General features: G+C 42.4%; 1 protein-coding gene across 1 annotated transcript; it reads left to right on the plus strand.

The window, feature by feature from the left end:
• The first annotated feature begins 9,636 nt into the window (after positions 1–9,636).
• On the plus strand, positions 9,637–20,194 carry LOC115200444 (serine/threonine-protein kinase NIM1-like). The gene is made up of 5 exons (XM_029763531.1): positions 9,637–10,284; positions 10,629–10,741; positions 18,306–18,427; positions 18,727–18,873; positions 19,376–20,194. The coding sequence occupies exons 1-5, from the start codon at positions 10,058–10,060 to the stop codon at positions 20,129–20,131; spliced, it is 1,365 nt and encodes a 454-aa protein (XP_029619391.1). The 5' UTR covers positions 9,637–10,057; the 3' UTR covers positions 20,132–20,194.
• The last annotated feature ends 643 nt before the right edge of the window (positions 20,195–20,837 follow it).

Consider the following 20,837-nt stretch of genomic DNA (forward strand, 5'->3'; position numbering starts at 1 on the left):
TCAAGTACATCAAACACATGGTCTCCATGTGTTCGATGCCATTCCATTCGCTCTGTTCCAGCCATTATTATTAGCCGTCCTCCCCTCAGCATTCTCCACTGACATGTAGGTAAGGGTAAAAGTGACTACGCAATCACGATAGACAATAAACAGAGTATCAGCAGTGTATGTGAAGAGTGTAAAAGAGAAGGAAAGTGTGTCTTTGTGTTTGTGTTTGCTTGTGTGTGTGTCGCGTCAATATGCGTGTGGGTATGTGTTTTGTGTGTGTGACTGTGAGCATATTGAGTGTGTGTGTGTATATGTATGTGTTGGAGTGTCAGTGTAGTATGTGTGAGTGTTTGTGTGGGTAGAGTCTGGTGAGTGTGCATAGAGCCAGTGCAAGAGAGTCAGTGCAAAAAAAGGGGATCAATGCAAATAGTCTGTGTAGCCATTTGATTAACTATTCAGCAGTCCCAGAATTGGCACTCTGGTCCCGCTTGCCATGTTTCCAGACAAGAACTGGATAAAACAAGGAACCAGGCCTGGTATTCATAGCTGACTTGGAAAAGGCCTTTGATAAAGTATGACTGGAATTTATATATAAATGCCTGGACTATTTTAATTTTGGAGAATCTCTTATTCAATGGGTTAAAAACTTTTTCGGGATCGGTGTCCCGTCCACAGGACGGTTGAGCTAATGTTGGCTAATGCAATTAGCATGAGTTTGTAAGTAACAAGGAGATTTCACAGGACATACTGTAGACATATCTGATATTGGCAGAAAGCTTAAATTCTTGTTAATCTAACTGCACTGTCCAATTTACAGTAGCTATTACAGTGAATTATCTAGTGGCAAAATCTAAATTGCACCTGGGCTGGAATAATACATTTTGGCATTTCTTTTGCAATTCAAAGATGATGGTACAAAATAAATACAAAAGACCGGTTGTTTTTTTCTTTGTGTTATCTTTTACCAGATCTATTGTGTTATATTCTCCTACATTCCTTTCACATTTCCACAAACTTCAAAGTATTTCCTTTCAAATGGTACCAATAATATCAATATCCTTGCTACGGGGCCTGAGCTACAAGCAGTTAGATTTGGGTTTATAATTTTAGGCGAATATTTGAAAAAAGCGTCGGCTCCTTAAAGTTATATATAGTAACCCCAGGTGTAAAATAGTAAATAATGTCTACTTCTCAGAAAAGTATTCAATTGTCAAGAGGAGTAAAACAAGTTTGTCCACTGTCGGCATATCTATTTATTATTGCCATTGTTGGGTTCGACATTTTGAACATTAAGATATTAAATAAATGATAGAGAAGAAGCATAGAATCAAAGGAGAAAGTTAAGGGTTCTCTGTAGAAAGCCAGAAGGCTTTGGAATGTGTTTGATGGAGGAGAGGAGAGCGACGTGTTGATATAGGGGAGACAGATGGATATCTGTGTATTAGATGAAGGAGGGGTTGAGGTCAGGAGGTGAGGACAGATTCTCTTAAGAGAGTAATACATGTTTGGTATCCTGTTAACCTCTTTATTAGCTTCCTGTAGAGCCATAAAATGTAAGGATTGGAGAGAAGGAGGAGTGTCTTAAGTGGGATATAAATATCTGGATGGGACAAATGTTGGGTTGTCTGATTACAGCTGTACAGAACCTTTGGGAAGAATTAAACTCGGTTAAAGCTTGTCTAGTGTCCGTGGGTTATTTACTCTGAAAAATAAGAACCTAACACCATCGAAATGTTAGATTTTAAAATCAGATCATACAATAATATCAAGGGGCTAGAAATACAGGGCTTTAAAACAAGGGTGTCATTGTACACTGACGGTCCATTTTTTCTTTTTAAATCGTCAATTTGGATCACTGCACAGACTCATAATATGCATAAAAACAGAATTATGATAAATGCAGCATATTACGTATTGGATCTAAAAAAAATACAACTTTTACATTACTGTGTAGTTTACCAATAAAATGGTCAGACGGTGAAGTGGACATACTCAGTATTCGTATCCCGAAAGATAGAAATGATTTCACTACAATAGATTTTAATAGAAAGTTGTCCAATTAGATACAATTTTGCTATCATGGAAAGGACAACACCTGTCTATTTGTTGAAACATCACCCTGATTTTTAATTATTTAGTCATATCCCAGTTTACCTATTTACTTATGGCCCTGCCTACACCTAACTACATGTTTTTTCAATTATATGAGCAAAAAATATTCCACTTTATTTGGAACCGCAAGGCAGACAAAACAAATTATAAACTATTAAAGCATTGGACCTCTCACTGCATGCTTCAGTCATACAAAAACTATACTTAAATCCAAAGTGGTTTTCTAGCAGATTAGTAAGAATGGCTCACCCTGTGTTCAAGAATAGCCTTTTTCCCTTCATTCAGATTACAGCCTCTCACTTTCAGTTATTTGAAAATGAAATAATCTCAAGAATATCCCTATTTTTAAAATAAGCAATAGAAAGCAGGTTGCAATTTCAGTTTAATCCACCAGAAAAGACAGAACAAATATTAGAGTAAATATTATAGTTAAACTCAAATATAGTAATGGAAAAAAATCAAAACAATATAATCTTTGTAAATAATATAATAAATATGACTGGTGGAGTTATATCACACATGCAGTTAACAAAAGTATATGGAAATGTCTGCCCTATCCAAAATTTCAACCAACAGATTGCAGCATTACCACAAAAAGGGAGGAAGCAAGTGGAAAGGAGAGAATGTAAGGAACTTGTCTGTCAGCTCTGCATTAAAGACCAAAATTGGCTAAAGAAAATTGTGATAAAAAAAGCATACCAGTTTAATTTAAGAACCAAAAGATTGACAGCTGCACCACAGGTTGCAATATAGGTGGGAGGACATTTTCGATCTACCAATTCCATGGCACATGGTTTATGAACTGATATTAAAAACAACGGCGGATTTCAAACTTCGATTTTAAATGGAAATTATTATACAACATTATTTCAACCAATAGAATGAAGGATACTACCATCCCAGCTCTGCAGATTTTGCTGCGAAGAGACAGAATTATTAGATCACCTGTTTTGGTACTGCCAATATGTAAACACAGAAAAAAAAGAAACGTCCCTTTTTCAGGACCCTGTCTTTCAAAGATAATTCGTAAAAATCCAAATAACGTCACAGATCTTCATTGTAAAGGTTTAAACACTGTTTCCCATGCTAGATCAATGAACCATAAACAATTAATGAACATGCACCTGTGGAACTGTCGTTAAGACAGCTTACAGACGGTATGTAATTAAAGTCACAGTTATGAAAACTTAGGACACTAAAGAGGCCTTTCTACTGACTCTTAAAAACACCAAAAGAAAGATGCCCAGGGTCCCTGCTCATCTGTGTGAATGTGCCTTAGGCATGCTGCAAGAAGGCATGAGGACTGCAGATGTTGCCAGGGCAATAAATTGCAATATCCGTACTGTGAGACGCCTAAGACAGAGCTACAGGGAGACAGGAAGGACAGCTGATTGTCCTAGCAGTGGCAAACCACATGTAACAACACCTGCACAGGATCGGTACATCCGAACATCACACCTGTGGGACAGGTGCAGGATGGCAACAACAACTGCCCGAGTTACACCAGGAACGCACAATCCCTCCATCAGTGCTCAGACTGTCCGCAATAGGCTGAGAGAGGCTGGTCTGAGGGCTTGTAGGCCTGTTGTAAGGCAGATCCTCACCAGACATCACCGGCAACAACGTCACCTATGGGCACAAACCCACCGTCGCTGGACCAGACAGGACTGTCAAAAAGTGTTCTTCACTGAGGAGTCACGGTTTTGTCTCACACAGGTGTTGATGGTTGGATTCGCGTTTATCGTCGAAGGAATGAGCGTTGCACCGTGGCCTGTACTCTGGAGAGGGATCGATTTGAAGGTCCGTCATGGTCTGGGGCGGTGTGTCACAGCATCATCGGATTGAGCTTGTTGTCATTGCAGGCAATCCCAACGCTGTGCATTACAGGGAAGACATCCTCCTCTCTCATGTGTTACCCTTCCTGCAGGCTCATCCTGACATGACCCTCCAGCATGACAATGCCACCAGCCATACTGCTCGTTCTATGTGTGATTTCCTGCAAGACAGGAATGTCAGAGATCTGCCATGGCCAGCGAAGAGCCCAGATCTCAATCCCGGTGAGCACGTCTGGGACCTGTTGGATCAGAGGGTGAGGGCTAGGTCCATTCCCCCAACAAATATCTGGGAACTTGCAGATGCCTTGGTGGAAGAGTGGGGTAACATCTCACAGCAAGAACTGGCAAATCTGGTGCAGTCCATGAGGAGGAGATGCACTGCCGTACTTAATGCAGCTGGTAGCCACACCAGATACTGACTGTTACTTTTGATTTTGACCCCCCCCCCCCCCCTTTGTTCAGGGACACATTATTCAATTTCTGTTAGTCACATGTCTGTGGAAGTTGTTCAGTTCATGTCTCAGTTGTTGAATCTTGTTGTGTAAATATTTGTATGAACATATGTTAAGTTTGCTGAAAATAAATGCAGTTGACAGTGAGAGGACATTCCTTTTTTGCTGAGTTTAGCTTGTTTTTGGTTGAAGGTTCAGGAATTGCTTAAAAATGCAACATTTACTTGGAGTTAACTCTGCAAATAGCACTTCTGGGTGATTTGATAACTCATAGTTAATCGATCAATAATATAATAATACTCTTTGCAAAGGTGTTTCTCTTTAATTTGCAATCTCTAGAAATTATGAGAATAGAAAGATTCAGAACTTTTGTGAAACATCACAGCACAGTGGAAAAATATATGGCAGATAGATATCCAAACTGGATGGTCTTCAGAGATAGATGAGAGGGGTTGAGGGTAGCTGAAGGATAGGACTAAATGGTCTTCAGAGATAGATGAGAGGGGTTGAGGGTAGCTGAAGGATGGGACTAAATGGTCTTCAGAGATAGATGAGAGGGGTTAAGGGTAGCTGAAGGATAGGACTGGATGGTCTTCAGAGATAGATGGGGGGGGGTTGAGGGGAGCTGAAGGCTGGGACTGGATGGTGTTCAGAGATAGATGGGGGGGGTTGAGGTGAGCTGAAGGCTGGGACTGGATGGTGTTCAGAGATAGATGGGAGGGGTAGAGGGTAGCTGAAGGATAGGACTGGATTGTGTTCAGAGATAGATGGGGGGGGGTTGAGGGGAGCTGAAGGCTGGGACTGGATGGTGTTCAGAGATAGATGGGAGGGGTAGAGGGTAGCTGAAGGATAGGACTGGATTGTCTTCAGAGATAGATGGGAGGGGTTGAGGGTAGCTGAAAACTGTGATTAAAAACAAACAAAAGATAACTAATGTTAAATATGCTGTCTGTGAAATTGATGTAGTAGGTATAAGCTGGAAGTTGAAGCCTAAGTATTGTTGTCCATTAGTTTACTTCAATTATGGGAGGGTTTGTAGGGTTAGGGGAAAATAATATAGAAGGAAAACATATTTAATTAGTTTATTCCAATTAGGGGAGAGGTGGTAGAGTTAGGGGAAAATAATAGAGAAGGAAAATATACAGTACCAGTCAAAAGTTTGGACACACCTACTCATTCCAGGGTTTTCCTTTAGTTTTACTATTTTCTACATTGTAAAGTAATAGTGAAGACATCAAAACTATGAAATAGCACATATGGAATCATGTAGTAACCAAAAAAGTGTTAAACAAATCAAAATATATTTTATATTTGCAGTTCTTCAAAGTTGCCACCCTTTGCCTTGATGACAGCTTTGCACACTCTTGGCATTCTCTCAACCAGCTTCACCTGGAATGCTTGTCCTGTTGTAAGGTGGACATTCACCCTAGTCTGAGGTCTTGAGCGCTCTGGAGCAGATTTTCATCAAGGATCTCTCTGTACTTTGCTCTGTTCATCTTTCCCTCGATCCTGCCTAGTCTCCCACTCCCTGCCACTGAAAAACATCCCCACAGCATGATGCTGCCACCACCATGCTTCACCATAGGGATGGTGAAAGGTTTCCTCCAGACGTGACACATGGCATTTAGGCCAAAGAGTCCAATATTCGTTTCATCAGACCAGAGAATATTGTTCCTCATGATCTGAGAGTCTTTAGGTGCCTTTTGGCAAACTCTAAGCGGGCTGTCATCTGCCTTTTACTGAGGAGTGGCTTCTGTCTGGCCACTCTACCATAAAGGTCTAATTGGTGGAGTGCTGCAGAGATGGTTGTCCTTCTCAAAGGTTCTCCCATCTCCACAAAGGAGCTCTGTCAGAGTGACCATTGGGTTGTTGGCACCTTGACCAAGGCCCTTCTTACTCAATTGCTCAGTTTGCCCGGGCAGCCAGCCCTAAGAAGACTCTTGGTGGTTCTACACTTTTTCCATTTAAGAATGATGGAGGCCACTGTGTTCTTGGGGACCTTCAATGCTGCAGACATTTTTTCCTACACTTCCCCAGATCTGTGCCTTGACACAATCCTGTCTTTACGTACAATTCCTTCGACCTCATGACTTGGTTTTTGCTCTGACATGCACTGTCAACTGTGGGACCTTATATACATGTAGACAGGTCTGTGCCTTTCCAAATCATGTCCAATCAATTGTATTTACCACAGGTAGACTCCAATCAAGATGTAGAAACATCTCGAGGATGATCAATGGAAACAGGATGCACCTGAGCTCAACTTCGAGTCTCATAGCAAAGGGTCTGAATACATATGTAAATAAGGTATTTCTGTTTTAAATTTTTTATACATTTGCAAAAATTTCTGTTTTCACTTTGTCATTATGGGGTATTGTGTGTAGATTGCTGAGATTTGTTTTCTTTTTGGGGGGGGTGGTTGTGTGTATTGTTTTGTATTGTTAGGTATGACTGCACTGTTGGAGCTAGAAACATAAGCATTTCTCTTGATGTCAATTTTGGACACTCTTGGTATTCTCTCAATCAGCTTCACCTGGAATGCTTTTCCAAAGGTTTTGAAGGAGTTCCCACATATGCTGAATAATAGTGAAGACATCAAAACTATGAAATAACACATATGGAATTATGTAGTAACCTAAAGTAGGTGTTCTAAAACTTTTGACCAGTAGTGTATATATACATATATATATATATATCATACCAGTCAAAAGTTTGGCCTCATATGGAATCACGTAGGAACTAAAAAAGTGTTAAACAAATCAAAATATATTTTATATTTGATATTCTTCAATGTAGCCTTGTTGACAGCTTTGCACACTCTTGGCATTCTCTCAATCAGCTTCACCTGGAATGCTTTCCAAAAGTCTTGAAGGAGTTCCCACATATGCTGAGCACTTATTGGCTGCTTAACCTTCACTCTGCAGGCCAACTCATCCCAAACCATCTCAATTGGGTTGAGGTCGGGTGATTGTGGAGCCCATGTCATCTGATGCAGCACTCCATCACTCTCCTTGTTGTTCAAATAGCTCTTACACAGCCTGGAGGTGTGTTATTGATTAGTGACCTGTTGAAAACAAATGATAGTCTCACCTAGCGCAAACCAGATGGGATGCCATATCGCTGCAGAATGCTGTGGTAGTCATGCTGGTAGCAATGTGTGCTTTGAATTCCAAATAAATCACCAACAGTATCACCAGCAAAGCACCTCCAAATCATCACACCTCCTCCATGCCAAAGCCACGGCGGATGGAACCAAAAATCTCAAATTTTGACCCATCAGACCAAAGGACAGATTTCCAACAGTCTAATGTCCATTGCTTGTCTTTCTTGGGCCAATCAAGTTTCTTCTTATTATTGGTGTCCTTTAGTAGTGGTTTCTTTTCAGCAATTAGACAATGAAGGCCTGATTCACACAGTCTCCTCTGAACAGTTGATGATGAGATGTGTCTGTTACAGTCTGAGGTGCAGTTATTCTAATGAATTTATCCTCTGCAGCAGAGGTGGGTCTTCCATTCCTGTGGCGGTCCTCATGAGAGCCAGTTTCATCATATCGCTTGATGGTTTTTGAGACTGCACTTGATGAAACTTTAAAAGTTCTTGAAACTTTCTGGATTGACTCACCTTCATGTCTTAAAGTAATGATGGATTGTTATTTCTCTTTGCTTATTTGAGCTGTTCTTGCCATACTATTGACTTTGGTCTTTTACCAAATAGGTCTATCTTCTGTATACCCACCCTACCTTGTCAGAACATATGCTCAAACGCATCCACAAATGAACTTTTAACAACGCACACCTGTTAATTGAAATACATTCCAGGTGACTACCTCATGAAGCTCGTTGAGAGAATACCAAGAGTGTGCAAAGCTGTCATCAAGTCAAAGGGTGGCTACTTTGAAGAATCTGAAATGTGAAGTATATTTAGGTTACGACATGATTCCATATGTGTCATTTCATAGTTTTGATGTCTTCACTATTACAGAAAATAGTAAAAATAAAGAAAAACCCTTGAATGAGTAGGTGAATCCAAACTTTTGACTGGTACTGTATATACACCTAAACAAACTAATTATGCACATGCACTCATACTGTTTTGTTTGCTCAAACACCCCACCCATGCTCACACAGTTCATTATTCGACTGACTTCATTGTTCAAGAGAGGGGCAACCTCGTGGGGCGTTTAAGGCAGTACCCCATGACAGTACCTTAACGTCAGTCATATCCCCTTACTCCACCCCCACCCCCTCCTTCCCCTGCCTCCCCCCTACTCCCCCAAAAGTGGGCTATATATAGAATCAAAGAGCCAATTAAAACGCAGCAGCACTGACGTGAGGACCAGCGGACTGAGATAAACTGTTGCTCACTCTCGAACAACTAACAGTCTTTATTAAGCCATCCTCTGTTTCAAGGAACTGTCAGGGGTTCACCTTGGGGTCATGATAGGGGCTGTACCAATTGTTTGATGTATTATAATAATTGATTATGCTTATGTTGTATTAATAGAAGTGGAGGGGTTATAAGACCCCTCCCTCCTTACATTTATAGGGTCCTAGACTACAGATTAATAATATATATATATATATATATATTCATTATAAAGGTTTAATATTGTTCCACAGTCTTTTCTAATCACTGCCTCTTATAAAGAAACTGCCTGAGAAATGTGTGACTGTGAGAAAGAACTCTGCAGGGGAGTGTAAGAGATAAGAGACTAGTCAGACATTCCACTATAAATCAACTTGGACATTTACTGCTGAGCTTTTAGATTACACTAAAACTCTCGTTTATATAGCTGTGTAGGCATGATTTTGGTCTCATGAGTAGAAGGTAATGACGTAGGCAGTGACATCACTAAGGTATATGACTGTAGGAATAATAAAACAACTCGTACCCTTTTCTATTTTGCAGAACTTACTCGGAAACATGTGTGCTATGTTCCTGTTGTCAACTTCTGTCTGCAATTGCATTAATAAAGGTTTTTGAATGATTTAATTAAAGATATTGTCTGAATGCTAATTTCACCAATGAGCCAATGATTGACAAGGAACAAGGAACGAACCCCAACAGAATGATATTGAGGAACAAGCTGTGCTTACAAACGGTCTGGAGATACCTTCCTTGAACATACTTGAGCTACGGATGAAAAACCGACATCAACTGCCTTGGTTAAGGCAGTATTTTCAAACTGCAGTCCATCGAAGGTCTGGAGAAATAGACTAGTAGCCTAAGTTTTGGGTTGGACCCTGGCTGTGACCCCATTCTCCCTAGGGTTTCTTCGGGAGAGTTGGGATATGCAAGAAACACATTTCCAATTCTCACATGCATGAATTAATACAAATATAAGCATCCGCCAAATTATTATAAATTATTTATTATCTGTCGTTGTCTGGACACTCGGTGAAGCAGCAAAGCTCTCTACATGGACCCATGTATAAAGGTGAGATTCCCACATTTAACATGTTTTTGGTGCGATCGTGAATACAATACAAGAAATTTGCATTTTGCAGGGCAGATAATGGGTTTGACAGGATGAATTGAACAGGACTCTGGGTATTTCCCTCATCAACACAACAAGTTATTCTCTGTGTTTTCATCCATAGGTGGTGCCTTGCACCAGAACCCCTTCCAGCCATGAGCTAAGCCCTCCCTATCCTAGGCATCCTGGGTAGGATGACGGCTGTGTGCCCAGCTGGGGTGGGACCTGCTGGGGCTACAGTGGGATGCTCCAGGGGGTCTGGGGCTGGGGTTTTGACTGGGAGTACAGGGGGTCAGGACAAGAGATATGCACGCTGGAGCCGCTTGGAGAGCTCGGACATCACTACAGATGACGAGGGGGTCCCTGGCCACCGCGTCACCCCCCTGGAGAGGCTAAACCTGGACATGTGCCAGGACGACAGGTAGGGTCAGGATGTCCGGTAGGAGCAGGACGACAGGTAGGGGTAGGATGACAGGTAGCAGCAGGATTACAGGTAGGAGAAGAATGGATGACAGGTAGGAGCAGGATGACAGGTAGGTGAAGAATGACAGGTAGGAGCAGGACGACAGGTAGAGGAAGGATGACGGGTAGGAGCTGGATGGCAGGTAGGAGTAGGATGACAGATAGGAGAAGGATGACAGGTAAGAGCAGGACGACAGGTAGGAGCAATACAACGCTCTCTAAGAAAAAAACATGAAAGAAAATGAATTATCACATGTATTGTTATTCTGGATAATTTGTAAGTGCTGTTTATTTTATTAACAGGGTGGTCCGTGAGCTCACCTTGGGCCGGCGTATCGGCTTCTACAAGGTCCGTGGGGAGATCGGCTGTGGAAACTTTTCCCACGTCAAACTGGGGATCCACGCCCTCACAAAAGGTAAGGAAGACACCTGCCAGGCAGGAAACACATTAACTAATATTTAACATAACACGCACAGCCCTGCTTTACTGCAGATGCTCACCAAACCTTTGAATCTTTGAATTATGCATTCATGGACAATAAAAAAGTGAAAAGCTATGTAGGCCGCCTGGCCAATCTTCACTAAATATGCTGGCTTGAGTTAAATATTTATTGGAAAACCCAGCTCCTCTGCTCCAGCAAAATCTCAAAGCGCAGTGATGACTGGCAAGCTGTTTTCAGCAATGAGCTAATAATACATTTCCTTGGATAGCTGTTTGCTATTGAGCCAGTGGTTTGCCACTGGGCACAGACGTCGTTTCAACATCTAGTTTTGATTTAGTTTTGGTTGAGTTGTCTACTAACGTGTATTCAATGTGAAATCGGCAAACAAAATCAACGGATTTGGATTAAAAAGTTTTAAAAAAATACTAAATTCCCTTACGTTGATGACTTTTTGGAAATACAGTCAGTTTTCTACATTGATTCCATGTCATAACATAAAAAAAATTTTAGGATGTGGAAACACTTGATTCAACCAGTTTTTGACCCAGTGGGTTAAGCCTGTAGTCTGAATCTGCCACAGAAAGACAGCCTGTCTGACTGCTGCCCTGGAAAATATGGATTGATTAGAGATCTTGTGTTTCCCTAGGGATGGGTGGAATTCCTGCATGCTTCATCAAAGACTGAAGTGTGTTTTGTGTGTGTGCGTGTGTGTACGTGTGTGTGCGTGTGTGTGTGTGTGGTATAACTTGCTTAGTCCTACAAAGCAAAATGAGCCCCGGGGCATTAAAGGCTGTCACTGAAATCTTTGGCAGAAAGAGAAAACTAATACTAGTCTTAATTAATAATGCATGTCAAAATAAAATGAGATATCTCAGCACCATCTCACCACTTGATAGACTTTTCCATCCTCTATTACAGGGTCTTTGTTTATGTGTTCTATTGATATTAAGTATATGGGTGTTATGGGTAGAGATTGCCCTTAAGCACAGATCTAGGCTCAGCTTACCCTTCCCAAAGCCAAACCATAACCAACTTCACCCATCTCCTAAATGGGTTGAATTGGATGTTTTCATGTCATATTTCTTGTGTTGAAGTCTATCTACAGTATTGTGTAGGTTGGTTATGTCTTGTCATAATTTCCGGTTGGTTATTTCAGCTTTCTCCTGTCATCTCATCATCAATAGAATAAGACTTTCCAAGAAAATAATGTTCTTGTTCAAATGGGTTTTATACTTCAATTGACTGCTTTAGAATAGGAAAAAATCGAGAAGATGGGTTTCCACGGAAAGCAGGTCCAAATTAGAATGTTGCCTCAGTCAGAGAAAATGTGAAAATGAATTGCCTCAGAGAAAATGTATTTGTCCACTTGGTTTCATTTTTATTTATTTAGCCAGGATAATCCACTCAGTAGCAAATGCCACTACTTCACAGTGTGTTCTGGGATCCAGAAAACTATGTAAGAAGCATAAATATATTACTTAGAAACTGTGTAAAAACACAGCATAAGTTACATAGTACACCCCGCTTTAACTCAACTCTGGACCTAGAAGCCAGTTCCACTGCTATTTTTCATTGTTCCCCTCTAGTCAGCGACTGATTTAGACCTGGGACAGCAGGTGTGTGAAATTAAATATCAGGTAGAACAGAAAACTACCAGGCTCCGGACCTCGTAGGGTAGGAGTTGAATACCCCTGGTATATACAATCACTTAAAATACAGCACTCTACATTTAACAATTCACAGATTTGTGTAAGCTACATTCTGGGATTTGGTCTAGTCATAGGCTTTGGCTGCTGCTCTGGTTTACCCCCAAGGGATGGGTGGAGAACACAGGAGGTTGGTGGCACCTTAATTGAGGAGGACAGGCTCGTGGTAATGGCTGGAGCGGAATTGGTGGAATGGTATAAAATATTTCAAACACATGGACTATGAAATGAGCTGAACCCCAGACATCAGATAGATGTCTTTGAGGTTTTCAATGTTAAGCCATTCCACATAGTTAAAGTCAGCGTTATTCAGCTCCTCCAGTGGTTTCCATATAAAGATGTTCCTCATCTCAGGACTCACATCCACAACATTGACTGGCTCTTAACTCATCCTCAAGCTCCTCCTGCTGGTTCTCCTGATTCTTCCAGTGAAGGAAGCCAGTACCAAGAGCAATTTTTATTTTATTTGTATTTCATCTTTATTTAACCAGGTAGGCTAGTTGAGAACAAGTTCTCATTTGCAACTGCGACCTGGGCAAGATAAAGCAAAGCAGTTCGACACATACAACAACACAGAGTTACACATGGAATTAACAAACATACAATCAATAATACAGTAGAAAAGTCTATATACAGCATGTGCAAAAGAGGTAGGATAAGGGAGGTAAGGCAATAAATAGGCCATGGTTGCGAAGTAATTACAATATAGCAATTAAACACTGGAATGGTAGAATGTGCAGAAGATTAATGTGTAAGTAGAGATACTGGGGTGCAAAGGAGCAAGATAAATGAATAAATACAGTATGGGGATGAGGTAGTTTGGATGGGCTATTTACAGATGGGCTATGTACGGGTGCAGTGATCTGTGAGCTGCTCTGACAGCTGGTGCTTAAAGCTAGTGAGGGAGGTTAGAGTCTCCAGCTTTAGTGATTTTTGCAGTTCGTTCCAGTCATTGGCAGCAGAGAACTGGAAGGAGAGGCAGCCTTAGGAAGAATTGGCTTTGGGGGTGACCAGTGAGATATACCTGCTGGAGCGCGTGCTACGGGTGGGTGCTGCTATGGTGACGAGTAAACTGAGGATAAGGCGGGGCTTTACCGAGCAGAGACTTGTAGATGACCTGGAGCCAGTGGGTTTGGCAACGAGTATGAAGCGAGGGCCAGCCAACGAGAGCATACAGGTCGCAGTGGTGGGTAGTATATGGGGCTTTGGTGACAAAACGGATGGCACTGTGATAGACTGCATCCAATTTGTTGAGTAGAGTGTTGGAGGCTATTTTGTAAATGACATCGCCGAAGTCGAGGATCGGTAGGATGGTCAGTTTTACTAGGGTATGTTTGGCAGCATGAGTGAAGGATGCTTTGTTGCAAAATAGGAAGCCGATACTAGATTTAATTTTGGATTGGAGATGTTTAATGTTAGTCTTAAAGGAGAGTTTACAGTCTAACCAGACACCTAGGTATTTGAGGTTGTCCACATATTCTAAATCAGAACCGTCCAGAGCAGTGATGCTGGACGGGCGGGCAGGGGCGGGCAGCGATCGGTTGAAGAGCATGCATTTAGTTTTACTTGCATTTAAGAGCAGTTGGAGGCCACAGAAGGAAAGTTGTATGGCATTGAAGCTTGTCTGGAGGTTAGTTAACACAGTGTCCAAAGAAGGGCCAGAGGTATACAAAATGGTGTCGTCTGCGTAGAGGTGGATCAAAGAATCACCAGCAGCAAGAGCGACATCATTGATGTATACAGAGAAAATAGTCGGCAAGAGAATTGAACCCTGTGGCACCCCCAATGCTGATGGCAAATGCAACAGGGACAGCCAGGCCACTTCAACCAGAGACAAATCTGCAGATACTCTCCATGTCAGAGCTCTCTACGAGAGGTGGGTGTAGGAGTCAGGCGCAGGAGAGGAGTAGATGCAATCAAAAAAAATGTAATGAGTCCATCCAAAAACATACAGGCCCAGGACTTAAATACACAGTCCAACAACACCACTAGAAAATACAATCTAGGGAAAACACCAGAAGGAAAATAAACAAACAAAATAACGTTACCCAACATAGAAACAGGGAAACTAAAAATAAACCCGCACGAAACAAAGCGGGTAGGAAGAAAATAAATACCCACACTAATTAACCTAAACAAGGAACAGGTGCACAATCAAAACAGACAAGACCAAACAAAAAAGAAAAAAGGATCGGTGGCAGCTGGTAGACCGGCAATGACGACCGCCGAGCACCACCCGAACAGGGAGAGGAGCCACCTTCGGTGGAAGTCGTGACACTCCATTGCATAGGCTTGCTACTAGCTATGTTAATCAGGGTCTGAATGTTTCCCAGGATATTGAACAACATTCCACATCAACTCATATTGAATATAAACATTCCATTACCATAGTGACAGAATGAAATAGAAGCCGCCCTCAGGTGGTGAGGGTAGGTAGCAACACATCTGCCACGCTGATCCTCAACACTGGAGCCCCTCAGGGGTGCGTCCTCAGTCCCCTCCTGTACTCCCTGTTCAGCCACGACTGCATGGCCAGGCACGACTCCAACACCATCATTAACATTGCAGATGACACAACAGCCTGATCACCGACAACGACGAGACAGCCTATAGGGAGGAGGTCAGAGACCTGGCCGGGTGGTGCCAGAATAACAACCTTTCCCTCAACGTAATCAAGACAAAGGATATGATTGTGGACTACAGGAAAAGGAGGACCGAGTACGCCCCCATTCTTATCGACGGGGCTGTAGTGGAGTAGGTCGAGAGCTTCAAGTTCCTTGGTGTCCACATTACCAACCAACTAGAATGGTCCAAACACACCAAGACAGTCGTGAAGAGGGCACAACAAAATGTATTCCCCCTCAGGAGAATGAAAAGATTTGGCATGGGTGACCCTGCACATTGACTCTTTACCGGTACCACCTGTATATAGCCTCGCTATTGTTATTTTCACTGTCATTTAAACGTTTTTGTTGTTGTTTTCTTTACTTATCTATTGCTTACCTAATACCTATTTTTTACTTATAAATTGCACTGTTGGTTAGGACTTTTAAGTAAGCATTTCACTATAAGGTCTAGCCATACTCCCAAGTACTTGTTTGAGGTGACTACCTCAAGCTCTAAACCCTCAGAGGTAGTAATCACACCTGTGGGGCGAGGGGCATTCTTCTTACCAAACCACATTACCTTTGTTTTGGAGGTGTTCAGAACAAGGTTAAGGGTAGAGAAAGCTTGTTGGACTCTAAGAAAGCTTTGTTGAAGAGCATTTAACACAATATCCGGGGAGGGGCCAGCTGAGTATAAGACTATCATCTGCATACAAATGGATGAAAGAGCTTCTTACTGCCTGAGCTATGTTGTTGATGTAAATTGAGAAGAGCGTGGGGCCTAGGATTGAGCCTTAGGTTACTCCCTTGGTGACAGACAGTAGCTGAGACAGCAGATTTTCTGACTTTATACACTGCACTCTTTGAGAGACGTAGTTAGCAAACCAGGGCAAAGACCCCTCAGAGACACCAATACTCCCTAGCCAGCCCACAAGAATGGAATGGTCTACCGTATCAAAAGCTTTGGCCAAGTCAAAAAAAATAGCAGCACAACATTGTTTAGAATCAAGGGCAATGGTGACATCATTGAGGACCTTTAAGGTTGCAGTGACACATCCATAACCTGAACAGAAACCAGATTGCATACCAGAGAGAATACTATAGACATCAACAAAGCCAGTCAGTTGATTATTGACAAGTTTTTCCAACACTTGATAAACAGGGCAAAATAGAAATAGGCCTATAACAGTTAGGATCAGTTTGATCTCCCCCTTTAAATGAACCTCCCCATAAAGGAGAGACAGGTTAAACAGGTCGGAGATATGCTTGGAGATGATAGGGGCAGCAACCTTAAAGAAGAAAGGGTCTAATCCATCTGACCCAGATGTTTTTTGGGGGTCAATATTCAGTAGCTCCTTTAGCACCTCGGACTCAGTGACTGCCTGCAGGGAGAAACTTTGTAGCGGGGCAGGGTTGAAAGTCGCAGTAGAAGGGGTGGGAGATGAGGAAATGTTGGACAGGCAAGGAGGCATGGCTGAGTCAAATATGAATCCTGACTTAATGAAGTGGTGATTAAAGAGCTTAGCCATGTGCTTCTTGTCAGTAACAACCACATCATCAATATTAATAGACATGGGCAGCTGTGAGGAGGAGAGTTTATTCTCCAGGTCTTTAACCGTTTTCCTGAACTTCTTGGGGTTAGACCCACAGAGAGAGAACTGCTCCTTAAAGTAACTAACTTTGGCCTTCCGGATAGCCTGAGTGCACTTATTTCTCATTTGCCTGAACGAGAGCCTGTTAGCCAGAGTATGCGTGTGCCGAGCCAAGCGTCTTCGACAGAGGGGATCAAGCTGATTCTATACCATTTTACAGAGGCCAGTTCATGAACGAAGGCTTGCTCATTCAAGTTTTTTAGCAAGCGTCTATAACAAATCAGGACTGGTCGTTTCACTGAGCAGCCATTTCGAACACAGGCTAAAACAGTGAGCACTATGGTCATTACAGAAAACACCAGACTGATACATATCAGGATTATTTGTGAGGATAACATCACAGGCTCCCGAGTGGTGCAGTGGTCAGAGGCACTGCATCTCAGTACATAGAGGTGTCACTACAGTACCTGGTTTGAATCCAGACTGTATCACATCTGGCTGTGATTGGGAGTCTCATAGGGCAGTGCACACTTGGCCTGGGTTTGGCTGGGGTAGGCTGTCATTGTAAATAAGAATTAGTTCTTAACTGACTTGCCTGGTTAAATAAAAAAAGGAGATTATCATTTTCTGGGTGTTTGGAGTTATATTTTGTGGGATTGGTGATAATCTGAGAAAGATTTAGGGAGTCCCATTGCTCTAGGACTTGGTCAGGTGGTTTAAGCATGTCCCAGTTTAGGTCACCTAGCAGGACAAATTCAGACTTAGTGTAAGGGGCCAGGAGAGAGCTTAAGGCAGGTAAGGTACAGGCCGGAGCTGATGGAGGACGATAGCACCCAGCAACAGTCAGCTATTTGAGAGTTTAATGCTTAAAAACAGCAAATCAAATTGTTTGAGGACAGACTTGGTGGAGACAACCGAGCACTGAAGCTGATCCTTGGTAAAGATTGCCACCTTTGGAAGATCTGTCTTGCCGAAAAAGTTTATAACCAGAAAGGATAACATCAGTATTCAAAACACTCCACCACGTCTCAGTAATGACCAACACATCTGGATTGGAGCTGTGAACCCACACTTGCAATTGATGCATTTTAGGTAATAAGCTTCTAGTGTTAACATGCAGAAAACCCAGGTTTTTAAGAGAGCATAAATCAGTGAAGCAGATATCAGAGAACAAGTCAGAATTGGGGCTAGCAACAGTAGATGGGCCAGGGTGTACATGCACATTTCCAGATATCATCAACAGTAATATTATGACGTCATAATTGAGCAAGCCACCTAGCGTTGTGTTTATTTATTTATGTTTGGCTTGGAATGTTATAGAATGGACATGTTTTATCAGCCACATAGCTTGCTAATGCATAGAGATATATAAATATGAAGTGTGTGTTAACATCCACAAAATATTGCACAGTTTTATCTGTAGAGAATAAAACACCAAAAGCTAAAACAGGAATTTCTCTTTATTTTTGCCTAACTCTTCTCTCAATGCCTGCCTTTTATTTCTACTTTCTATGTTGACCTCAGGTATATAACAAAGGCTTAACGCTGACCCCAGGGAGAGTAGCTGCTGCATCAGGAACAGGTAATGGGAATCCTAATAAATAAATGAACATGTCCCTTTGTCCTCCCTCAGACAAGGTGGCCATTAAGATCCTGGATAAGACCAAGCTGGACCAGAAGACCCAGAGGTTACTATCCAGAGAGATATCTAGCATGGAGAGACTGCAACACCCCAACATCATACGCCTTTACGAGGTAGGTCACACACACACACACACACACACACACACACACACACACACACACACACACACACACACACACACACACACACAAACAGCCTCCCAGACCTTGTTAAACACCTATTACTGATAAGTAATGAGTTACACAAAGCATGGTCAGAAACTAACGTCATCAGTGCAGTGCACTTTTAAACAGAGTAGTGTCATTGAACAGAGTAGTGTCATTAAACAGAGTAGTGTAATTAAACAGAGTAGTGTAATTATCAGTAGATGACTTGACCATCCTCTTTGTTTCTTCCTGGTGGGTGGCAGGTGGTGGAGACATTGTCACGGTTACATCTGGTGATGGAGTATGCAGGCGGAGGAGAGCTCTACACCAAGATCAGCACGGAGGGGAAACTGTCTGACATCGACAGCAAGATCGTCTTCTCTCAGATCCTCTCAGCTGTCAAACACATGGTATTTTCCTGGCCCAGGGCTACAGTCCTGCTCACATACACTTTAATATAGCTTATTATGTGTCCATACTGTATGTGTTTGAGTCAGTAATATCACAAGGCTTCCTGACCTCATTTGCTTTCTTTGAAACTTGTGTCATCGTTTCCCAAATAAATATTATGCTGGGGTCATAAGCACAATTCAGACTCCACATCCGTAGATGAAAAGTGCTTAAAAACATTGTCTATTTTCTGTGGTGCAACATTGAATGCAGTGGAGGCTGCTGAGGGGAGAACGGCTCATGATAATGGCCAGAACAACACAAATGGAACGGCAACAAACACCTGGAAACCATGTGTTTGATACCATTCCACTGATTCCGCTCCAGTCATTACCACGAGCCTGTTCTCCCAAATTAAGGTGCCACCAACCTCCTGTGATTGAATGTAATTTAAAGAGTCTGAGATGTATTTACAGTATATACCGGTGTATTAACCAGATAAATCTTTGACCTGCCCCACAGCATGACAACAGCATCATCCACCGTGATTTGAAGGCAGAGAACGTCTTCTACACCTGCAGCACCTGCGTCAAGGTGGGAGACTTCGGATTCAGCACTCTGAGCCGCCGCGACGAGACTCTCAACACCTTCTGCGGCTCCCCACCCTACGCCGCGCCAGAGCTCTTCCGGGACGAACACTATCTTGGCGTCTTCGTAGACATCTGGGCCCTGGGCGTCATGCTGTTCTTCATGGTGACAGGAAGCATGCCCTTCAGGGCGGACACGGTTGCCAAGTTGAAGCGCTGTATCCTGGAGGGGGCCTATGTGTTGCCCTCCTGGATACTGGAGCCCTGCCAGAGGCTGATCAGAAGCATCCTCCAGCCTCAGCCCTCTGATCGCTGCAGTGTGGAGCAGATGATGGGCTGTGAGTGGCTGCTGAGTGTAGACTTCCCCCGGGCCATGGAGCCCTTTAAACTGGACCCGTACTATCTGGCCGAGAGCACGCCTTCAGAGTTGGAGGAGGACGAGGCGGAGGTGAGGGGGGCACTGGAGACACTAGGGATCACCACGGAGCATATCTTGAATAATCAGGGGAAGGACTGTAGGAGTTCTATAACAGGTGTTTATAGGATTCTGTTGCACCGTGCGCACAAGAGGCGGGCAGTGGAAAGCATGCCTGCGGTTACGCATGTGGTCGGGGCCAGAGTGAGTAAAAAGGACCGGCTAAAGGCGTACCGCAGCTTACGGCACACCTCCAAGCTCTGTGTGATTCTATGATGAAAAGCCTTTGCTCCTATAGTTGAACTTGATTGTATTTTTTTTTCAAACGATTAGAATGTATGTTACTGTGAATGAGGAATGAGATGGTCAATTTTAAATCCGTTTGATTTCTGTCTTGAATGTTGATCGGCAAAACATTCATCGCAGATACGCTAAGAAAGACTAAAAAAGTCTTAAAGTTGGGATTCAAGTGAGTATTTGTCTTTGTGAGAATATACTTTAGCCTGGGTGCCAGTCTTTCCCTATTTTATCTCACCAGAAAAGGCAAACATGTGATAAATGGTTATCCAGCAGACATTTTTCTCCAAAGAAACTTGGGCGATTCCAGCATTATGCTCATAATATTTGCTCACAAAATCACAACTTAAATGTCTCAAAGAATGGACAAACAAAATATGAATAGAATTTTTGATGTGTGTGTCTATAGTACCCACCAGGGGGATTGTATTCCTAAAAAAGTGGACTTCTAAATATTAGCATGTTGGAGAAATAAAGCAAATAAGAAGTGTTCTGGATGTTACATGAAATAGACAACCCACTGGGTACAGACATCAATTCAACATTTATTCCACATTGGTTCAACACCATTTGTTTGAAATGATGTGGAAACAACGTTGATTCAACCAGTGTGTGCCCAGTGGTAAGCTTAGTGGGAAGATTAAACACATTAGCAAAATTCTGTGAGTTTGTAAGTCTTAGGTCA

Source organism: Salmo trutta, chromosome 9 (assembly GCF_901001165.1).
Source record: "Salmo trutta chromosome 9, fSalTru1.1, whole genome shotgun sequence".
In the NCBI taxonomy this organism is placed as follows: domain Eukaryota; kingdom Metazoa; phylum Chordata; class Actinopteri; order Salmoniformes; family Salmonidae; genus Salmo; species Salmo trutta.